Genomic DNA, 16,148 nt, shown 5'->3' on the forward strand with positions numbered 1-16,148 from the left:
GGCGAGGAGGAGCTGCGCACGGCAGGGAAGGGGTGGGGCTGAGGGGAATGCTCTGGGGGCGGGGTGGGAGGACGCGTGGGGAGGCTGGCGGGGGGGAGGGGGGACGGGGAGGGGGATCCAGGGCCCGCTCCAGGCAGAGCTGGGGAGAGACCCCAGCTCCACATAGTGGTGGAGCAGGGCCCCGGTTCTTAACTCGCCGGCACTTCCGGGTGCAGGGGCGTGGGCGGCCACCAGGCACGCTGAGGCCCGGCATTTTTTTTCCGGGTCGCGGACCATAGTTTGGGAAACACTGATCTACCCTATTGCAGTCTGATGTCCTTTGATATCATTAGCTTATTAAATTCAAAGAATCAAAATTTAACACAAATTCAAAGATGGCTACCAATTTGATATAAAATCTATGAAAGTGGAATGTCCTAGTGTTTTGAAATCTGTAATTGATTGCTTGGGTTGTGTAATACAGACTTAATCAGTCACAAGTTTTATAATAATATATTAATGGCCAGGATCCTTTTAACAATAAATATTGTATGGAGTTTTTGTGTGGTATGCATAGTAAGGAGTAGAAAAGCATACACTAATGAAAGATCTTATAATATTGCTCAATATTTTTCAAAGCGGTTGTTAAATGGTGATGTGGTGTGACAGGTATTGACTCCGTTACTGATTTTGCAGCCAGTTCATTTAGAAAGCCAATGTTCATAAGAAGAAGATCCTATAACAAAAGTCAAAGAGGGACAAAATTAGGGAGTATGTTACACGTGTTTTAGACTGAAGAGAAAATATTTAGAATGAACTTTCATATCTGTCATTAAGTACTTCCAATTTAGAAACAGTTGAAAAGTTAACTTTTATTAATCCTATTTCAAAACTGAATCTCTTTTCAAAATTAATGTGCCCAACATTACACACACTGAAATTTTAAATTAGTAAATGCTATTAACAGTTGTTCAGTAAAAACATTGATTTAAAAAGTAGCTTTGTACTTTATTGTATGGGGGAAGGAGGCTCTTGCTTCCACACACAATATAATAGGCCATAAATTCTTACATTCTTTTCTTTCAAGTAAACCTGATTTTTACTTCCTTTTTATTCCTTTAATGGATTTTAAAGTATTATATGGCATTGTTCTTTTTTATAATTGTTGTTTGTCTGGATTACTTATTGCAGTTTGTTTTTTATATACCTGTTGTGACTTTTCTTTTATCAGGTTGCCCATAATCATTCCTTGATCTCAGTGAATTAAATTGTTATTAGCAGAAACATCAGCTATGGATACTATCATTTCCAAGAGTCATTCTTCAGTATCAGAAATCTGATCGGTTATTCCCAAACTGTTGATTTAAAAAATGCTTTTCTGAACACTTCCTTGCTGGAATATAGCCAAAAGAGATGTAGCATTGCAGATAAGTGGGTGTTCTCTGTCCCCATGATTAGAGATTGCCACATCTTTTTAGAATCCCTCATAGTTTAAAATGTAATTTCAAGGAATCTGATCTGCCTTTCTGTTTTAAAAGTTGTTGCTCTGAATTTCTGAAAAGATTTTTTTTTTTTTCATTTTAACTGAACACTGTAATCCTTCTAATTTTTTTTTTAACGGGCCTTCGGAATTGATTTTGGGGTATTTTTTACAGAATTTGTTAAAATTCATTCAAACAATTGTGTACAGAACTGATTTCTTAGATGTTTCTTTTCTTGATTATTTTTATAGGTACTTCGAAAATTTCGAGCACATGAGACCAACTTACTTATTGCTACTAGTATTGTTGAAGAGGGAGTTGACATACCAAAATGCAATTTGGTGGTTCGTTTTGATTTGCCAACAGAATACCGTTCCTATGTGCAGTCCAAAGGAAGAGCCAGGGCACCAATCTCAAATTACATCATGTTGGCAGACACAGACAAAATCAAGAGTTTTGAAGAAGATCTTAAAACTTACAAAGCAATTGAGAAAGTATGTATCTAAAGGAATATACTTCTTGGTTGGAAAGATACTTTTTAAAAAATAGTCTATTTCTCATCATATTCTGTGTTTTAAATGTTAAGATCCTCAGAAACAAATGCTCAAAGTCCGTTGATACTAGTGAAACTGAAACTGAACCCATTGTGGATGATGATGATATCTTTCCACCCTATGTGTTGAGGCCAGATGACAGCAGTCCCAGAGTTACAATTAACACTGCAATTGGACACATCAATAGGTATGGGACAAATTCACTTTTTTCCTTTCACTTTGATGTCTTCAGACAGAAGTTCTCCATTGAATTTCACAATAAGGCAGCATAAGGTATGGCACAACAAACTTGCCTATAATACTCTATCAGCATGCTTCAGCTCTGTTCAGAATGAGATTACAGCTTGAGTTTGAGAGGGTAGGCCTGTTGTTTGATCCATTCAATCTTTGTCTGAGAGAGCCAACAGGAATGCTGGTTCTGATGTTGGTGTTATTGATGTGGATTCTCTGTCTACTAAGAACTTCACTGGGATATGAACATAAACTCACTGATGTTTACTCGTATTGCTGAAAAGTACAAAGTTACTATGGTGATATGCACGTTATAAAAAGCTACGTAAAATACAGACCACCAACTCATTTAAAGTCCACCATTCAACCATCAAATGGGTAGAGACTTAGTTGCTTCTTGAGAGAAGCCTCATAAAATCTTCCCACTCATATTTCTGAAAGCTTATGATCTATCTTAATGGTCTTAGACAGGCCTGGGCAAAATACGGCCCCCACCAAGCCACCGGATCCAGCCCGTGGAAGCAGTGGGGAGCCCTAGGCAGGCTCCCCAGCTTGCCCTACAGCCCCATGCACTGTGCAGAAACGCAGCTGCAGGGATCCGTTTCTGTTGTAAAACTGGAGGGGAGGAGGGAAGTTTTAGGAGCCGCCCTATCCCCAGCACATTCCCATTGGTCAGTTTCTGGCAGAAACCAGCCAATGGGAGCTGCTTGTTAGAATAACAGGCAGCTAAGAAGAATCACACCCCCTCTCTTGGGCTCAGTTATTCATGAAGCACATGGCCAGGCAGGCTGGCTGATGGAGGAACATTTTAAGCTCGGCCGGCAGGCAGGCAGGCTAGTTTGGCAGCTGGCAAGTAAGTCTCTTGGCCACAGCCTGCTTCTGGCACCCCAGCCCTTTCCTGCCCCAACTCTCTGCCTCCTCCCCGCTCCCACTCAACATACCCAAACCCTCTGTCCCCCTCTTATACCCAGACCCCCTTCCAGATCTGGCACTCCAATCTCCTGCTCCATATCACAATCCCCTCCTATCCTGCACTTCCATCCCCTGCCCTTGGTAACAACCATCTGCTTCATCCCAACTCCCTCCCAGACTCCAGTCTCCTTCCTGCACTTCAGTTCCTTATCCCAAGCTCCCTTCTGCACCCAACCTCCATTTCAGACCCCGCATCTCCATTAATATCATGGAGGAGTGTGGCTCTCGACCACTTTCCAAAACCTTGGAGTGACCCTCCATCAGAAATTATTGCCACCCCGATCTTAGATGATTACATTAAATCATTTTACTGTACTTTATTAATATTAGGAAATTGAAGTGATAGGACTAAAATCTTTCATACTTCCTCCATTATCAATTTGAGAGTCCTCGTGAGCTGTACATAGGATCTTGCTTTTAGGTTTAGAAGGGCAGGCTTTTTAAAATCTGTTGTCAAATTAGGTACTGTGCACGATTACCAAGCGATCCATTTACTCATCTGGCTCCTAAGTGTAAAACCCAAGAACTACCTGATAATACATTTTACTCAACTCTCTACCTGCCAATCAACTCACCTCTTCGAGCTTCTATTGTTGTAAGTATTTGGCATGGGGATGGAAATAAGTGAATTAAATAATTATATATGTGGATGAATTTTCCATTGGCATTAATTTGTAACTACATGCACTCACTTCTGCTGCTGTGTGTGTGTGTGTGTGTGTGTGTGTGTGTGTGTGTGTGTGTGTGTGTGTGTGAGAGTTTTCTCAGCAACTTTCTTTCATTGTAAATCCCAGAGACTTTTAGTGTTTTTTCTGCAGCCACACGCTTATTTGAGTTGTTGTTTGTGTTCCAGAGTTCTATGGTGCCATATTTCATCAGGTTCAAAAACCATCAGTAAATTCACTAAGAAATAACAAAGCAAGAATATCTTTGAAGGAGGCATGTTTATGTGTTTTTGGCAACCTCAACTGCATATTTTTAAACTATAAATAGTAATGCTATATTTCTGCATGCTGTATAGGTAGCATAAGAGTTGATAATGTTTTAAAAACAGTAACTCTCTTGTAATGAGTTTTAACATCTCTTCTGCTGAGTTTATGAAACCATTATTACATTTATGTTAATGTAACAGTTTAAATATATTGGCGAACTATGTACTGTTAAATATAGCTTTAAAATATTTTGTGAAATATTTCTAGGGTCCTCCAATGAGTTGTGCAAGACTGGCTGAGAGAGTGGTAGCTCTTATTTGCTGTGAAAAACTTCACAAAATTGGTAAGAGTCTTTGAAAACAACAAGCATCTCTTAGGTTAAGGAAAAAAATACGTAGAAGCATTGTGGAAGTTATTGGTAAAGACTTCTGCTATACATAATGTGGTAGAGGATTTAATGGTTTAACCCCATAGTACAATGTTCTGTGATGCGATCATATAATGAAATAATATAGCATGCATCCATGTAGAGTTAAGGTTGTCAAAGTAATCTCACCTCTGAATTTCTATGGCTTTAAAATGGTAAATTCAGTATCAATTGGTAACATAGGTTTTGACATGGAATATGCTTTTTATATAGGAAAAAAATATCAGCTACCAAATCACATTTCAGAGTTCTGGTATAATTTGAGAGCTACATTTCTCAGCCATGAGATAACCATAGAATATGACTTTCTAAAAGTTCAATAGTAACAAGGGCTTTTATGTACATTCCAAAATGTAATGCTTTGGAGGTAGTCTCTCTAGTTAACAGCAAAATGTTTATAAGAACTCAAAAGTTCTTCTTCAAGTGCTGGTCCCTATGTATGTTCCATATGTGCGTATGTGTTTGCACTGTGCACCTGAATCCAGAAAGATCTTGCAAGTAATATCCATTGGTCTGCTAAGCCCAGTTTTACGTCCCTCTGGGGTTTCATATTTTACATTTGTATATATATTTGTACTGTGTTTAAAACATTTTGTAAGCCATCTCGAATATTTTAAATAGAAAGGTGGGGTAAAAATATTTAAATATATAAATAAATAAACAATGTGCAAATTAATCCAGTCATTTATTTCGGGTCCAGTCTCCCTTTAATTGGTGTAGAAAGTTGATTTTTTTTAATGTCAACTTCATCACAGGGAGACTATTTAAAATTTTTATTTTAAACATAGTTTGGAATTCTTGGAGTTCTGCCGTCAATGTTGTTTTACTCAGAACAAATTAGCAACTTTAATTGGCAAGAAGTTAATAAAGCTGTGCATGGTATCATGATGAGCATGTTCTCACTATTATTTAGTGAGATCACCTAAATATTATGTAGCCTCTAAGGCAGGGGTGGGCAAGAAAATGGCAGTGGTTCACCAGGGTTAGGCCCTAGTGGTCCTCTCCCACTATATTTGCACTTCTGCAGGTATGAGGAATCGCAGCTCCTATTGGCCAGAACAGCGATTCATGGCAAATGGGAGTTGCAGTCCCCCATACTGAGGGGAGACAGGTAAATACGGTGGTGTGTCCCCTCTTCTCCTCAGCAGACCAGATTCAGCCCAGGGGCCAGTATTTGCCCACCCCTGCTCTAAAGACATGTCTGCCCTGCAATCAGACACCTGTGCCTGGTCTATACTAGCTGACTCGAGCTCGCTGGATTTGGTGTAGATGTTCAGGCTTGAGCTGCAGCCCAAGATGTGGGACTTTCCCACATTACTGGATGCTAGAGCCTAGGCTGTGGCCTGAACCCTAACATTTACACCACAGGTAGACAGCCCCGTTGCCAAAGCCCTGCAAGCCTGAGTCAGCTGGCAGGGCCAGCTGCAATGTAGACAGAACCTCAGTTGCATCTTGCAGGTTATATGATTTCATTGAATGAACATAGCTAATCTATAATATTAAAATGTGATTATTCATACTATTATTAATCTGTATTCATTAATAACATTTAGGTGAACTGGATGATCACTTGATGCCGGTTGGAAAAGAGACGGTTAAATATGAGGAAGAGCTTGATTTACATGATGAAGAAGAAACCAGTGTTCCAGGTAGACCAGGGTCTACAAAACGAAGGCAATGCTACCCTAAAGCTGTTAGTATCATTCATTGCTCTCCAGATCTGTGATTTAGTATATTCTGGTTTTGGCTGGAAAGAAGACACGTTTTTCTAAGTTTAAGTCTCTAACTTGTCTGACAAAAGAGTGTTTCACAAATAAAGGTTTTATTACAAGTGTTTCAAACTTTTCAGCAGGATGGCCTTTACATTATAAAAAGTATCTAGTACTGACTTCTAGCTATATGTCAGTCTCTCTTTTAAAGGAAAGAGGATAAATATTAGCTGTCAGAACAATAAAAATATTTTTCATGCTAGCTGGGACTCTGTTTTAAAAAAAAAATTCCTTGTTGCATTTCATCCCATGCATAATTACCATATATAGAATCATAGAAGACTAGAACTGGAAGGGACCTTGAAAAAGTCAAGTCCAGTCCCCTGCCCTCACAGCAGGACCAAGCACCACCTAGATCATCCTTGATAGATATGTATCTAACCTGCTTTTATATTACTCCGATGGAGATTCTACAACCTCCCTAAACAATTTTTTCCAGTGCTTAACAACCCTGAAAGTTAAGAAGTTTTTATATATTATAGCTTTAAACATTTGTTGAAAGAAACAGGAAATTATGAAATTTTAGTTGAAGATTTTTCCCTTTTTTTTTTATTTTGAATCTCCCCCTCCCCCCCTTTCTTTACAGATTTTCTTTTGTACATCATACAGATAGCTCTCTATCCCGATGGAATCTTGATAATCGTGGACCAAATTCTCTGTTATACCAGTGCAATTGTATTGAAGTAGTGAAGTTTCACTGCTGTAATTGAGTAACAAACTTACCTCAGATAAACTGAATATCAGAAGAAATTTTTAGAAACTTCAGCATCCAGTTCAATATGTCAAAGTATAGAAAGTAAAGAACTTCTTTTTCCAAAGTCTGTGAAAGGAAGTCATGGGATTCAGACTGTTTTAGTGTTGTGGCTAATTTTGACATTTCCAGAAGCAGAACTTGCTGCTTTCTTAACTTTAAATATTTCATTTTGATTTAAGGGTTTACCATTTGATCATGGAACGTAAAATTATTTTGCTTGAATCTTGGGTTAGTAGAGATCACTTTTTTCAAATAGATATTTATTAATACACAGTGTTGCATCATGTTATTTCATAAACAAGTTTATCACTTTACAAGAGTGTTCGTCTATTAGATGTGTTTTTAACATAGTATATAGTAGGACAGCTTGTGCAGAGTTGATGTCACTTTAACTGACTTGTTATAAGCTGCATTCTTCTTCATCATGGAAAGGTCCACAGTTCTGTCACGATGGGTCTTCAGCTTGTTTACACATTGGATAGGGAACCAGACCTCTCAGACACGGTAGCAGAAGACGACCCCATTCCCTGAAATTCTTTCCAGAGGATTGATAATTAGTAGTATAGGATAGAGCCTTTCAACCACTGTAGCTGCTCAGGAGGCCAAGGCAACCTCACTTAAAAACAGAGCCACAGTGCTGGAAAAGCAACCAAAGGATTCTACCATGTGCACCTGTCAAGATCCAACCTGGAGTCTTTCCCAAAGATAGAAGTGGTGCACACATTGTATCTCTCTCTTCTTCATCAAGGACTTGGTGATTCCATCTGAGGGAGATTCTTCCATCAAACAGACACCATGAATGGGAAAGTGGACTCCTTAATTAGAAGGAGTTGCAAGGTGTCTGAGGATAGCTACAACCTCTGTGTACTTTGTAAGAGAAGTTTTGGGATTTGTCTCTCTGGAAAATTTGTTTATCAGCAGCCTTCAGTCACATCTTGAGATACCAAGTTGCTCTCACCCAGAGCAGTGGGATATAACGCAGTATCATGTAGGCATCAACCAAAGAGAATGTTTATCCAAGTAAATCAGCTCCTGGCGTCTTCCCTACACTCCAGTGGGAAGCTTTTTGGAAGCCAATGGATAAGGTAGTCACAGTCATTGGAATATTCTAGGGGAAAAGTGACCCATAGGCCATGCCTATAGTAAAGGGGATCAGTGCTGCAAAGGTCAATCTTCCAGCATTTGATTTAGCAGATCTAGTAAGGATCTGGTAAATTGAACGCTGAGAGTGCCCCTCTCGACTCCAAAATCCCTTACATTTGCAAGTAATAAGGGAAGTTGATCAGAGAAACTCTTCCGTCGACCTTCCATTGTGAGGCAGCTGGAAAAATTCATCTTAAGGTACATCAACTCCACCTACATCACATACATCATTTACATAGCTGGAGTTGTGAATCTTAAGATGACCTTCCAGTTTAGTATAGACCTGCCCATAGAATAATAGAACTGGAAGGAATCTCGAGAGGTCAAGTCTAGTCCCCTGAACTTATGGCAGGACAAAGCACCTCCCAGACCATCTCTGATAGGTGTTTGTCTATCTTCCTCTTAAAAATCTTCAATGATGGAGATTTCACTATCTCCCTAGGCAATTTATTCCAGGGTTTATTCACCCTGACAGGAAATTTTTTCTAATGTCCAACTTACACCTCTCTTGCTGCAATTTTACTTCTTGTCTTATTAGGAATTAAGGAGAATAATTTTTCTCCCCCCTGGTCATAATAACCTTTTAGATACTTTAGATATGATAGAAGGGAATATAAGTAACATGAGACTTTCAGTCCCAGTAGTACAACAAAAGACAGGACTTGTTCAGAAGAAGTAGATTAAACAATCCAGGGTAAGTGGGGACAAGCTATTTCTTACAGCACTAAGAACTCATCAGTTTGAACCACTGAAAGAAGTATTGTCATACTTCCTTTTCATCAGTGTGCCTTCCCAATATCCATTACCTTACTCAAATGACTATTTACAATATGAAGTGAGCTCAAAAGGCTCAGTAAAATGCTTTTCTGCAAAGATGATTCTTTCAGAAGGTTGAAAAAGCTACCAGAGGAGAAGCTGTTCTGGATTTGGTTTTAACAAATAGGGAGGAACTAGTTGAGAACTTGAAAGTGGAAGACAGTATAGGGGACAGTGATCACGAAATAATAGAGTTCATGATCTTAAGGAAAGGTAGAAGGGAGACCACCACAATTGAGGTTATGGATTTCAGGAAGGCAGATTTTGATAAGCTCAGAGAACTTGTAGGTAAGGTCCCATGGGAAGCAAGACTGAAGGGAAAAACAACTGAGGAGAGTTGGAAGTATTTCAAAGGGACGTTGTTAAGGGCCCAAAAGCAAACAATTCCGCTGTGTAGGAAAGATAGAAAATATGGCAAAAGACCAGCTTGGCTTAACAAGGAGATCTTGCATGATCTCAAAATAAAAAAGGAGTCATATAAAAAATGGAAACTAGGACAACTAACAAAGGATGAATATAGGCAAGCATCACGGGAATGCAGGGGCAAGATTAGAAAGGCAAAGGCACAAAATGAGATCAAACTAGCTACAGGCATAAAGGGAAACAAGAAGACCTTTTATAAATACATTAAAAGCAAGAGGAAGACCAAGGACAGGGTAGGCCCACTGCTTAGCGAGGAGGGAGAAGCAGTAACAGGGAACTTGGAAATGGCGGAGATGCTCAATGACTTCTTTGTTTCGGTCTTCACCGAGAAGTCTGGAGGTGTGCCTAACATAGTGAATACAAGCAGAGAGAGGGTAAGTTTAGAAGATAGGATACACAAAGAACAAGTTAAAAATCACTTAGGAAAGTTAGATGTCAGCAAGTCACCAGGTCCTGATGAAATGCATCCCAGGATACTCAAGGAGCTGATAGAGGAGGTATCTGAGCCTTTAGCTATGATCTTTGAAAAATCATGGCAGACAGGGGAGATTCCAGAAGACTGGAAAAGGGCAAATATTGTGCCCATCTATAAAAAGGGGAATAAGAACAACCCAGGAAATTATAGACCGGTCAGTTTAACGTCTGTCCCAGGGAAGATAATGGAGCAGGTAATTAAGGAAATCGTATGCAAACACTTGGAAAGTAATAAAGTGATAGGGAATAGCCAGCATGGGTTTGTGAAGAACAAGTCATGCCAAACTAATCTGATAGCTTTCTTTGAAAAGATAACGAGCCTTGTGGATAAGGGAGAAGCGGTGGATGTCATATACCTAGACTTTAGTAAGGCATTTGATACGGTCTCGCATGATATTCTTATTGATAAACTAGGCAAATATAACTTAGATAGGGCCACGATAAGGTGGGTGCATAATTGGCTGGATAACCGTAGTCAGAGAGTTGTTGTTAACGGTTCTAAATCCTGCTGGAAAGGGATAACAAGTGGAGTTCCTCAAGGGTCTGTTTTGGGACCCGTACTGTTCAATATCTTCATCAATGATGTAGATATTGGGATAGAGAGTACTCTTATTAAGTTTGCAGATGATACCAAACTGGGTGGGGTTGCGACTTCTTTGGAGGATAGGGACATAATTCAAAATGACCTTAGCAAGTTAGAGAAATGGTCAGAGGTAAACAGGATGAGGTTTAATAAAGAGAAATGCAAAGTGCTCCACTTAGGAAGGAACAATCAGTTCCATACATACAAGATGGGAAGCGACTGTCTAGGAAGGAGCATGGCGGAAAGGGATCTAGGGGTCATAGTGGACCACAAGTTGAATATGAGTCAACAGTGTGATGCTGTTGCAAAAAAAGCAAATATGATTCTAGGTTGTATCAACAGGTGTGTTGTAAGCAAAACTCGTGAAGTCATTCTGCCGCTCTATTCTGCACTAGTTAGGCCTCAGCTGGAGTACTGTGTCCAGTTCTGGGCGCCACATTTCAAGAAAGATGTGGAGAAATTGGAAAGGGTACAGAGAAGAGCGACAAGAATGATTAAAGGTTTAGAGAACATGTCCTATGAAGCCAGGCTTCATGAACTGGGCTTGTTTAGTTTGGAAAAAAGAAGATTAAGGGGGGACATGATAGCGGTTTTCAAATATCTAAAAGGGTGTCACAAGGAGGAAGGCGAAAATTTGTTCCTCTTGGTTTCTGAGGACAGGACAAGGAGTAATGGGCTTAAAGTGCAGCAGGGGAGGTTTAGATTGGACATTAGGAAAAAATTCCTAACTGTCAGGGTGGTCAAATATTGGAATAAATTGCCAAGGGAGGTGGTGGAATCTCCCTCTCTGGAGATATTTAAGAACAGGTTAGATAGACATCTGTCAGGGATGGTGTAGACGGAGCTTGATCCTGCCTTGAGGGCGGGGGGCTGGACTCGATGACCTCTCGAGGTCCCTTCCAGTCCTATTATTCTATGATTCTATGAAACTGGCACAAAGAAAACTCAGTTTTTTGTAGAAACCAAGAGTTTTCCCCCCTCGTGGTTTTGTCCCAACTCTTTGCACGCGGAAAAGGGTTTTTTGGGGCACACTTCAGATCTATAAGAAGCTCTCAGGGTTTTGTTATGTAATCAGGTGGAGCATTTTTTACATCTACAAAATAGTAAACCTTGCTCTTCTATCAAATATCAAATCCTATTTCTTAAGATCAACAAAGAAGTTATATGGTTCCTACAATGAGAGCTAGAAGGCAGTAGCATAGTGATCATAAATGCATATGTTCACTGAAATTAACAGATTGGTCATCCAACCTTCAGCCAGTATCATTTTAGGCAAAATAATTCTATGACCTAGTTCTTCAGCCAAGGAAAGATGGGGTGTATATATAGTTTGCCTAATATTTTGATGTACATAATTAAAGTTTGAACTTGTATCTTATTCTGGAGTCATACTACTGAGAAAATCCCAGCATAATGGATCTGTGACTCAAACTTCTCCAACCTTTATATAAAAGCTTGTTTCTCAAATAAAAGCAGGTCTGTACAGCTCGGATATGAAGGGTTCATCCAGAGATGGATAGAGAAGGAAAATGGCGTTCAAAGTTTTTGTTTTATTGATAGGCAAGATTATTCTAGTGTTCTGCAGTCAGGGGAGAGGGGAGACCTATGTTTTTCAATATATAATTAACACAATTGTTAATATAGAAAAGTAATAGTTGTCTCAGCTAGCAGGAAGTTCTGGGCATGCGGCATTCTGCTGCCTTATGACCATGAGGTCTGGTTTTGCCCACAACCTGCAAGCAGTCGGAAGGCCGGTTTTAATGGATCTTGTTAAAAAAGAAAAAGAAATAATTCAGGTTAGTTTGGGTACATTTTTCTGTGCTTCCTTTTAGGAACATAATTCCAAAGGCTTTAATTGGGCAAAGTAATTTTGTCGTACTAGTCTCAACAGATCTTATGAAATATTTGTCCTTGGAATGAGAATGTAAGTGAACTTTGCAAAATAATCATATTTATGTATTTTTCTCTCTTTCACTGTAGATTCCAGAATGTTTGAGAGATAGTTACCCCAAACCTGATCATCCCTGTTATCTATATGTAATAGGAATGGTATTAACTACCCCTTTGCCTGATGAGCTCAACTTTAGGAGGCGAAAGCTATATCCTCCTGAGGATACAACAAGATGCTTTGGAATACTGACAGCCAAACCTATACCTCAGGTAATGAATCTGACTTTCTATTACCCTTTTGTGCCTAACAGCTACTACTCATGACTCAAAGCACTGGGGCAGGCCAGGGACCAGACCAGATATCAACTCTGCCTTCCTTGAGCAACCTTGAAAACTGGGTTTCCAATTATCATATTGTATACAGTTAGGGTGTGTCTAGACTACAGGGTTTTGTCGACAAAAGTGGACTTTAGCTGACAAAATTATACCCGTGTCTACACTACCATTGAGTTCTGTCGACAGAACGTGGCAGTTTTGTCAATGGCGGTAAACCTCATTCTACGAGGAATAACGCCTTTTGTCGACAGAGTTCTGTTGACAAAAGGCGCTATTGCATCCACACTGTGCTTTTTCAAAAGAGAGCATCTAGATTCTCTGTCGAAAAAGTGGCTTGCTTTGTCGACAAAAGCCTGTAGTCTAGTTGTACCCTTATTGCTGTAGTTTAAATTCTTCCTATCATACATTTCTCATTATAATTTATATTATGCTAAACTCTTCTAAAGTAGAACATTTCTGATTATTCTCATCTGAGCAGAAAAAGGGTGATAAGGCTTAGCACAAACTGAAGAAATGCATCTCTTTCTGTTCTTTTCCCCAGCCATCCATTGAGAAGGAGATCTGTGCTTATGTTATGCTCAGAGTAAATCCTCTTCTGTTAGCTGTTCAGAAAGTTTGTCCACACAATGCCAACTATGGTGCTGCACTAGGCAGTTTCACCTGCACTCTGCAGCTTCTTCAGCACCTCTGTAGCAGCAGGACTCTATGGTATCACAGAGCAGAGGTTATGGACACTTTCAGAGCTATGCCACTCCCTCATTTTAGTGTCCACCTAGAATTCCTGGGGTGCCTTGGCCCATCAGCTCTCTCCCTCCCAGAAGTCTGCATCTCACTATTGGTAAAGTTAGTAACACCTCTGTCCCACCCCACCCCAATTATCCAATGGATGTTGTGTTTTATAGGAACACAAGCCCCATTACACATCCTCTTTCTCTGCACACTCCTCCCCCACTACCAGTCAGACACTTTGGGTCACTTATTTATAATTCTGTGCCCCTTCAGGGCACAGTTCCTGATCTTTGTTCCTCAGCTGGTGCACATCATCACTGAACCCATTTCTAAAGATGGCACTTGCCTCATACAAAACTTGCTTTCATGTGAGTTCACATTAGCATGAGGAAAGGGATGATTATATTGTTTCTGATTCAGATTCTCATCAATCCCGAAAGAAACCATTAAGGATCAAAGCAAGAAGAAAATATTCCTCGCCTAGCCTCTCTTCACAGGACAAAATGAAATCCTCAGTGAGGAATCGGGATAGCAATGCCCTTAGTGATAAGAAAATACAGCGAAATTAAGAAAAACGCTGGAGTTTAAAAAGGGAGCTTTTATCAGGTAGCTCCTGCTCTCTAGAAAATGGTCATTTTCTTTGTTAGAGAAGTTAAACTTTTCTGAACAATGAAACTGTCTCTGTATCAAAATGATGGCTTCCACTTGCATTTCTGAATATAAGTTAATATGCATTAATATATAAATCTTGATTAAACGTTAATCACTGTCCTTCAGGGACAGTCCTATTGTTGAAGAGGTACATATGGTATTTTCTAAGGCGTCTTTCAGTACCTATTTTTATCATTGTTGCACCTTGGTTCGGTGATGTGATGGGAGCCTCAAGGGTTAAAGCTGACTACCCAGTGAAAACTACTGGATGATGGTGAAACAAATGATTTTTATTAAGTTGTCAAAACCAATAATTACCAAATAAGTGTTTAAACTAGCAATTGCTCAATACTTTTACTGCGTAGAAAACCTTGGGCACAATTATACCCAACTGATTACAATTCTTTGATTACAATTCACTCATATCAAATCACTATCCCTAATTTGCCTAAGACAACGCAGCATACAAATAAAAAATACAAAAACCAAAGCCAAAGTAATGATAATAAAAGAACCGTCCAAAGCCAGCCCCTCTATGGTTATTTTAGGACAGCTGGTGGAGTTAGTCATAAATCTACTTTTACAACTTAACAACTCCGGGGCTTCTATTTCTAACACTTATACTTAACCTAAATACAACACTGCTATACAACACAAAATTATACAATTTACACAGTGTGGTTAACAGAACTTAGATACGCTTTACAGAATTACACAGTGAAATTAACACAATCTAATTATTAATTAAACCAATAACTAATACATTTAAGCAATACTTACAAATCCAGAAACAATAACAACAGAAAGACACACTAGAACTCGGAGCATGCTCAGGACTCGTGCACCCCTATATTTGACTCAAAGGGTGGGGAGGCAGCCTCAGGGTGATCAATCCTTTAGCCGGGCAAAAAAAAAGACACGTGCCCTCAATACACGGAACCTCCGTTGAACAAAGGGATTGAGGGTCTTTTATACAAAACTTCGGTGTCTGTGCCATGCGAGGGTCTGCATTTGGCAGGGCCTGATAGGCTAGTGATGAGGTAGTATGACAATACTGCCCTATAGGAATTTTCGTGATGTATGCGTGATCCCCTTGTGGACAGGACCAGATGGGGCATAGTTAGTGTGAGACAACTGTGTTTTATTACCCTATGTTTATTTTTTCCCCTTGCCCCTAAGACTGGTCAAGCTACGGTCAAATGAGACTTATCTGTAAATTCAGCTAGGCGTTATCTAGTTATGCTTACCTCCCTATTTTCTTGGTGCCTTTGAGTTCCAGGATGCCTATAAGGTCAAATTCCATTCACAAAAACTGCATTGTGCTGCCCATGCTCCTCTGAGTATCTGGGTTTTGTGTGAGGGGCCTTGTGTGGCAGGATGGGCTATACGCGAAGGCCGTGGACAGAAAAAGCCTGCTTTACAACAATCATCTTTTGATTTTTCTTTATGAACTTAGATTCCTCACTTTCCTGTGTACACACGTTCTGGAGAGGTTACCATATCTATTGAGCTAAAAAAGTCTGGATTTATGTTGTCTTTACAAATGCTTGAGCTGATCACAAGACTTCACCAATACATTTTCTCACATATTCTTCGGCTTGAGAAACCTGCACTAGAGTTCAGACCTACAGAAGCTGATTCAGCCTATTGTGTTCTACCTCTTAATGTTGGTAAGGATTGAGTTTCTTTAAATGTTCACTTTGCTTTATAACAATGACCTAGTTACTTTAACATTTTGCCATCCTTCATTGTTATCATATTTTACATATCACATAATATAGTCACAATAGATATGTGCTACAGTTGAACCTCTATTGTCCGGGACATTCTGGGCTGGCAACATCCATGGTCCAGTAGGTTGCCAGTTGCTGGGAGCTCTACCAGCAAGCAGCCTGAAGGGCTAGTGGCCTGGGGCAGCTGGAGCAGGTTTCGGTGGGGAGCTCTGCCAGCTTAGAGCAGAGTTCTGCCAGCGGGAACATGGAGCCCTTGCTGGCCAGGGGCATG

General features: G+C 39.8%; 1 protein-coding gene across 13 annotated transcripts in view; it reads left to right on the forward strand.

Annotated features, from left to right (window-relative positions):
* The window catches only part of DICER1 (dicer 1, ribonuclease III), a 110,901-nt gene that overhangs the window by 67,760 nt on the left and 26,993 nt on the right, over positions 1-16,148 (forward strand). For all 13 annotated transcript variants that reach the window (XM_075926644.1, XM_014578870.2, XM_006133693.3 and 10 more), the window contains 7 exons: positions 1,712-1,954; positions 2,047-2,201; positions 3,680-3,812; positions 4,417-4,492; positions 6,130-6,269; positions 12,519-12,698; positions 15,601-15,814. In XM_075926644.1, coding sequence (XP_075782759.1) covers positions 1,712-1,954; positions 2,047-2,201; positions 3,680-3,812; positions 4,417-4,492; positions 6,130-6,269; positions 12,519-12,698; positions 15,601-15,814 — 1,141 coding nt within the window. The remainder of the gene's footprint in view (positions 1-1,711; positions 1,955-2,046; positions 2,202-3,679; positions 3,813-4,416; positions 4,493-6,129; positions 6,270-12,518; positions 12,699-15,600; positions 15,815-16,148) is intronic.

The sequence above is a fragment of the Pelodiscus sinensis genome, chromosome 4, assembly GCF_049634645.1.
Source record: "Pelodiscus sinensis isolate JC-2024 chromosome 4, ASM4963464v1, whole genome shotgun sequence".
Taxonomy (NCBI): domain Eukaryota; kingdom Metazoa; phylum Chordata; order Testudines; family Trionychidae; genus Pelodiscus; species Pelodiscus sinensis.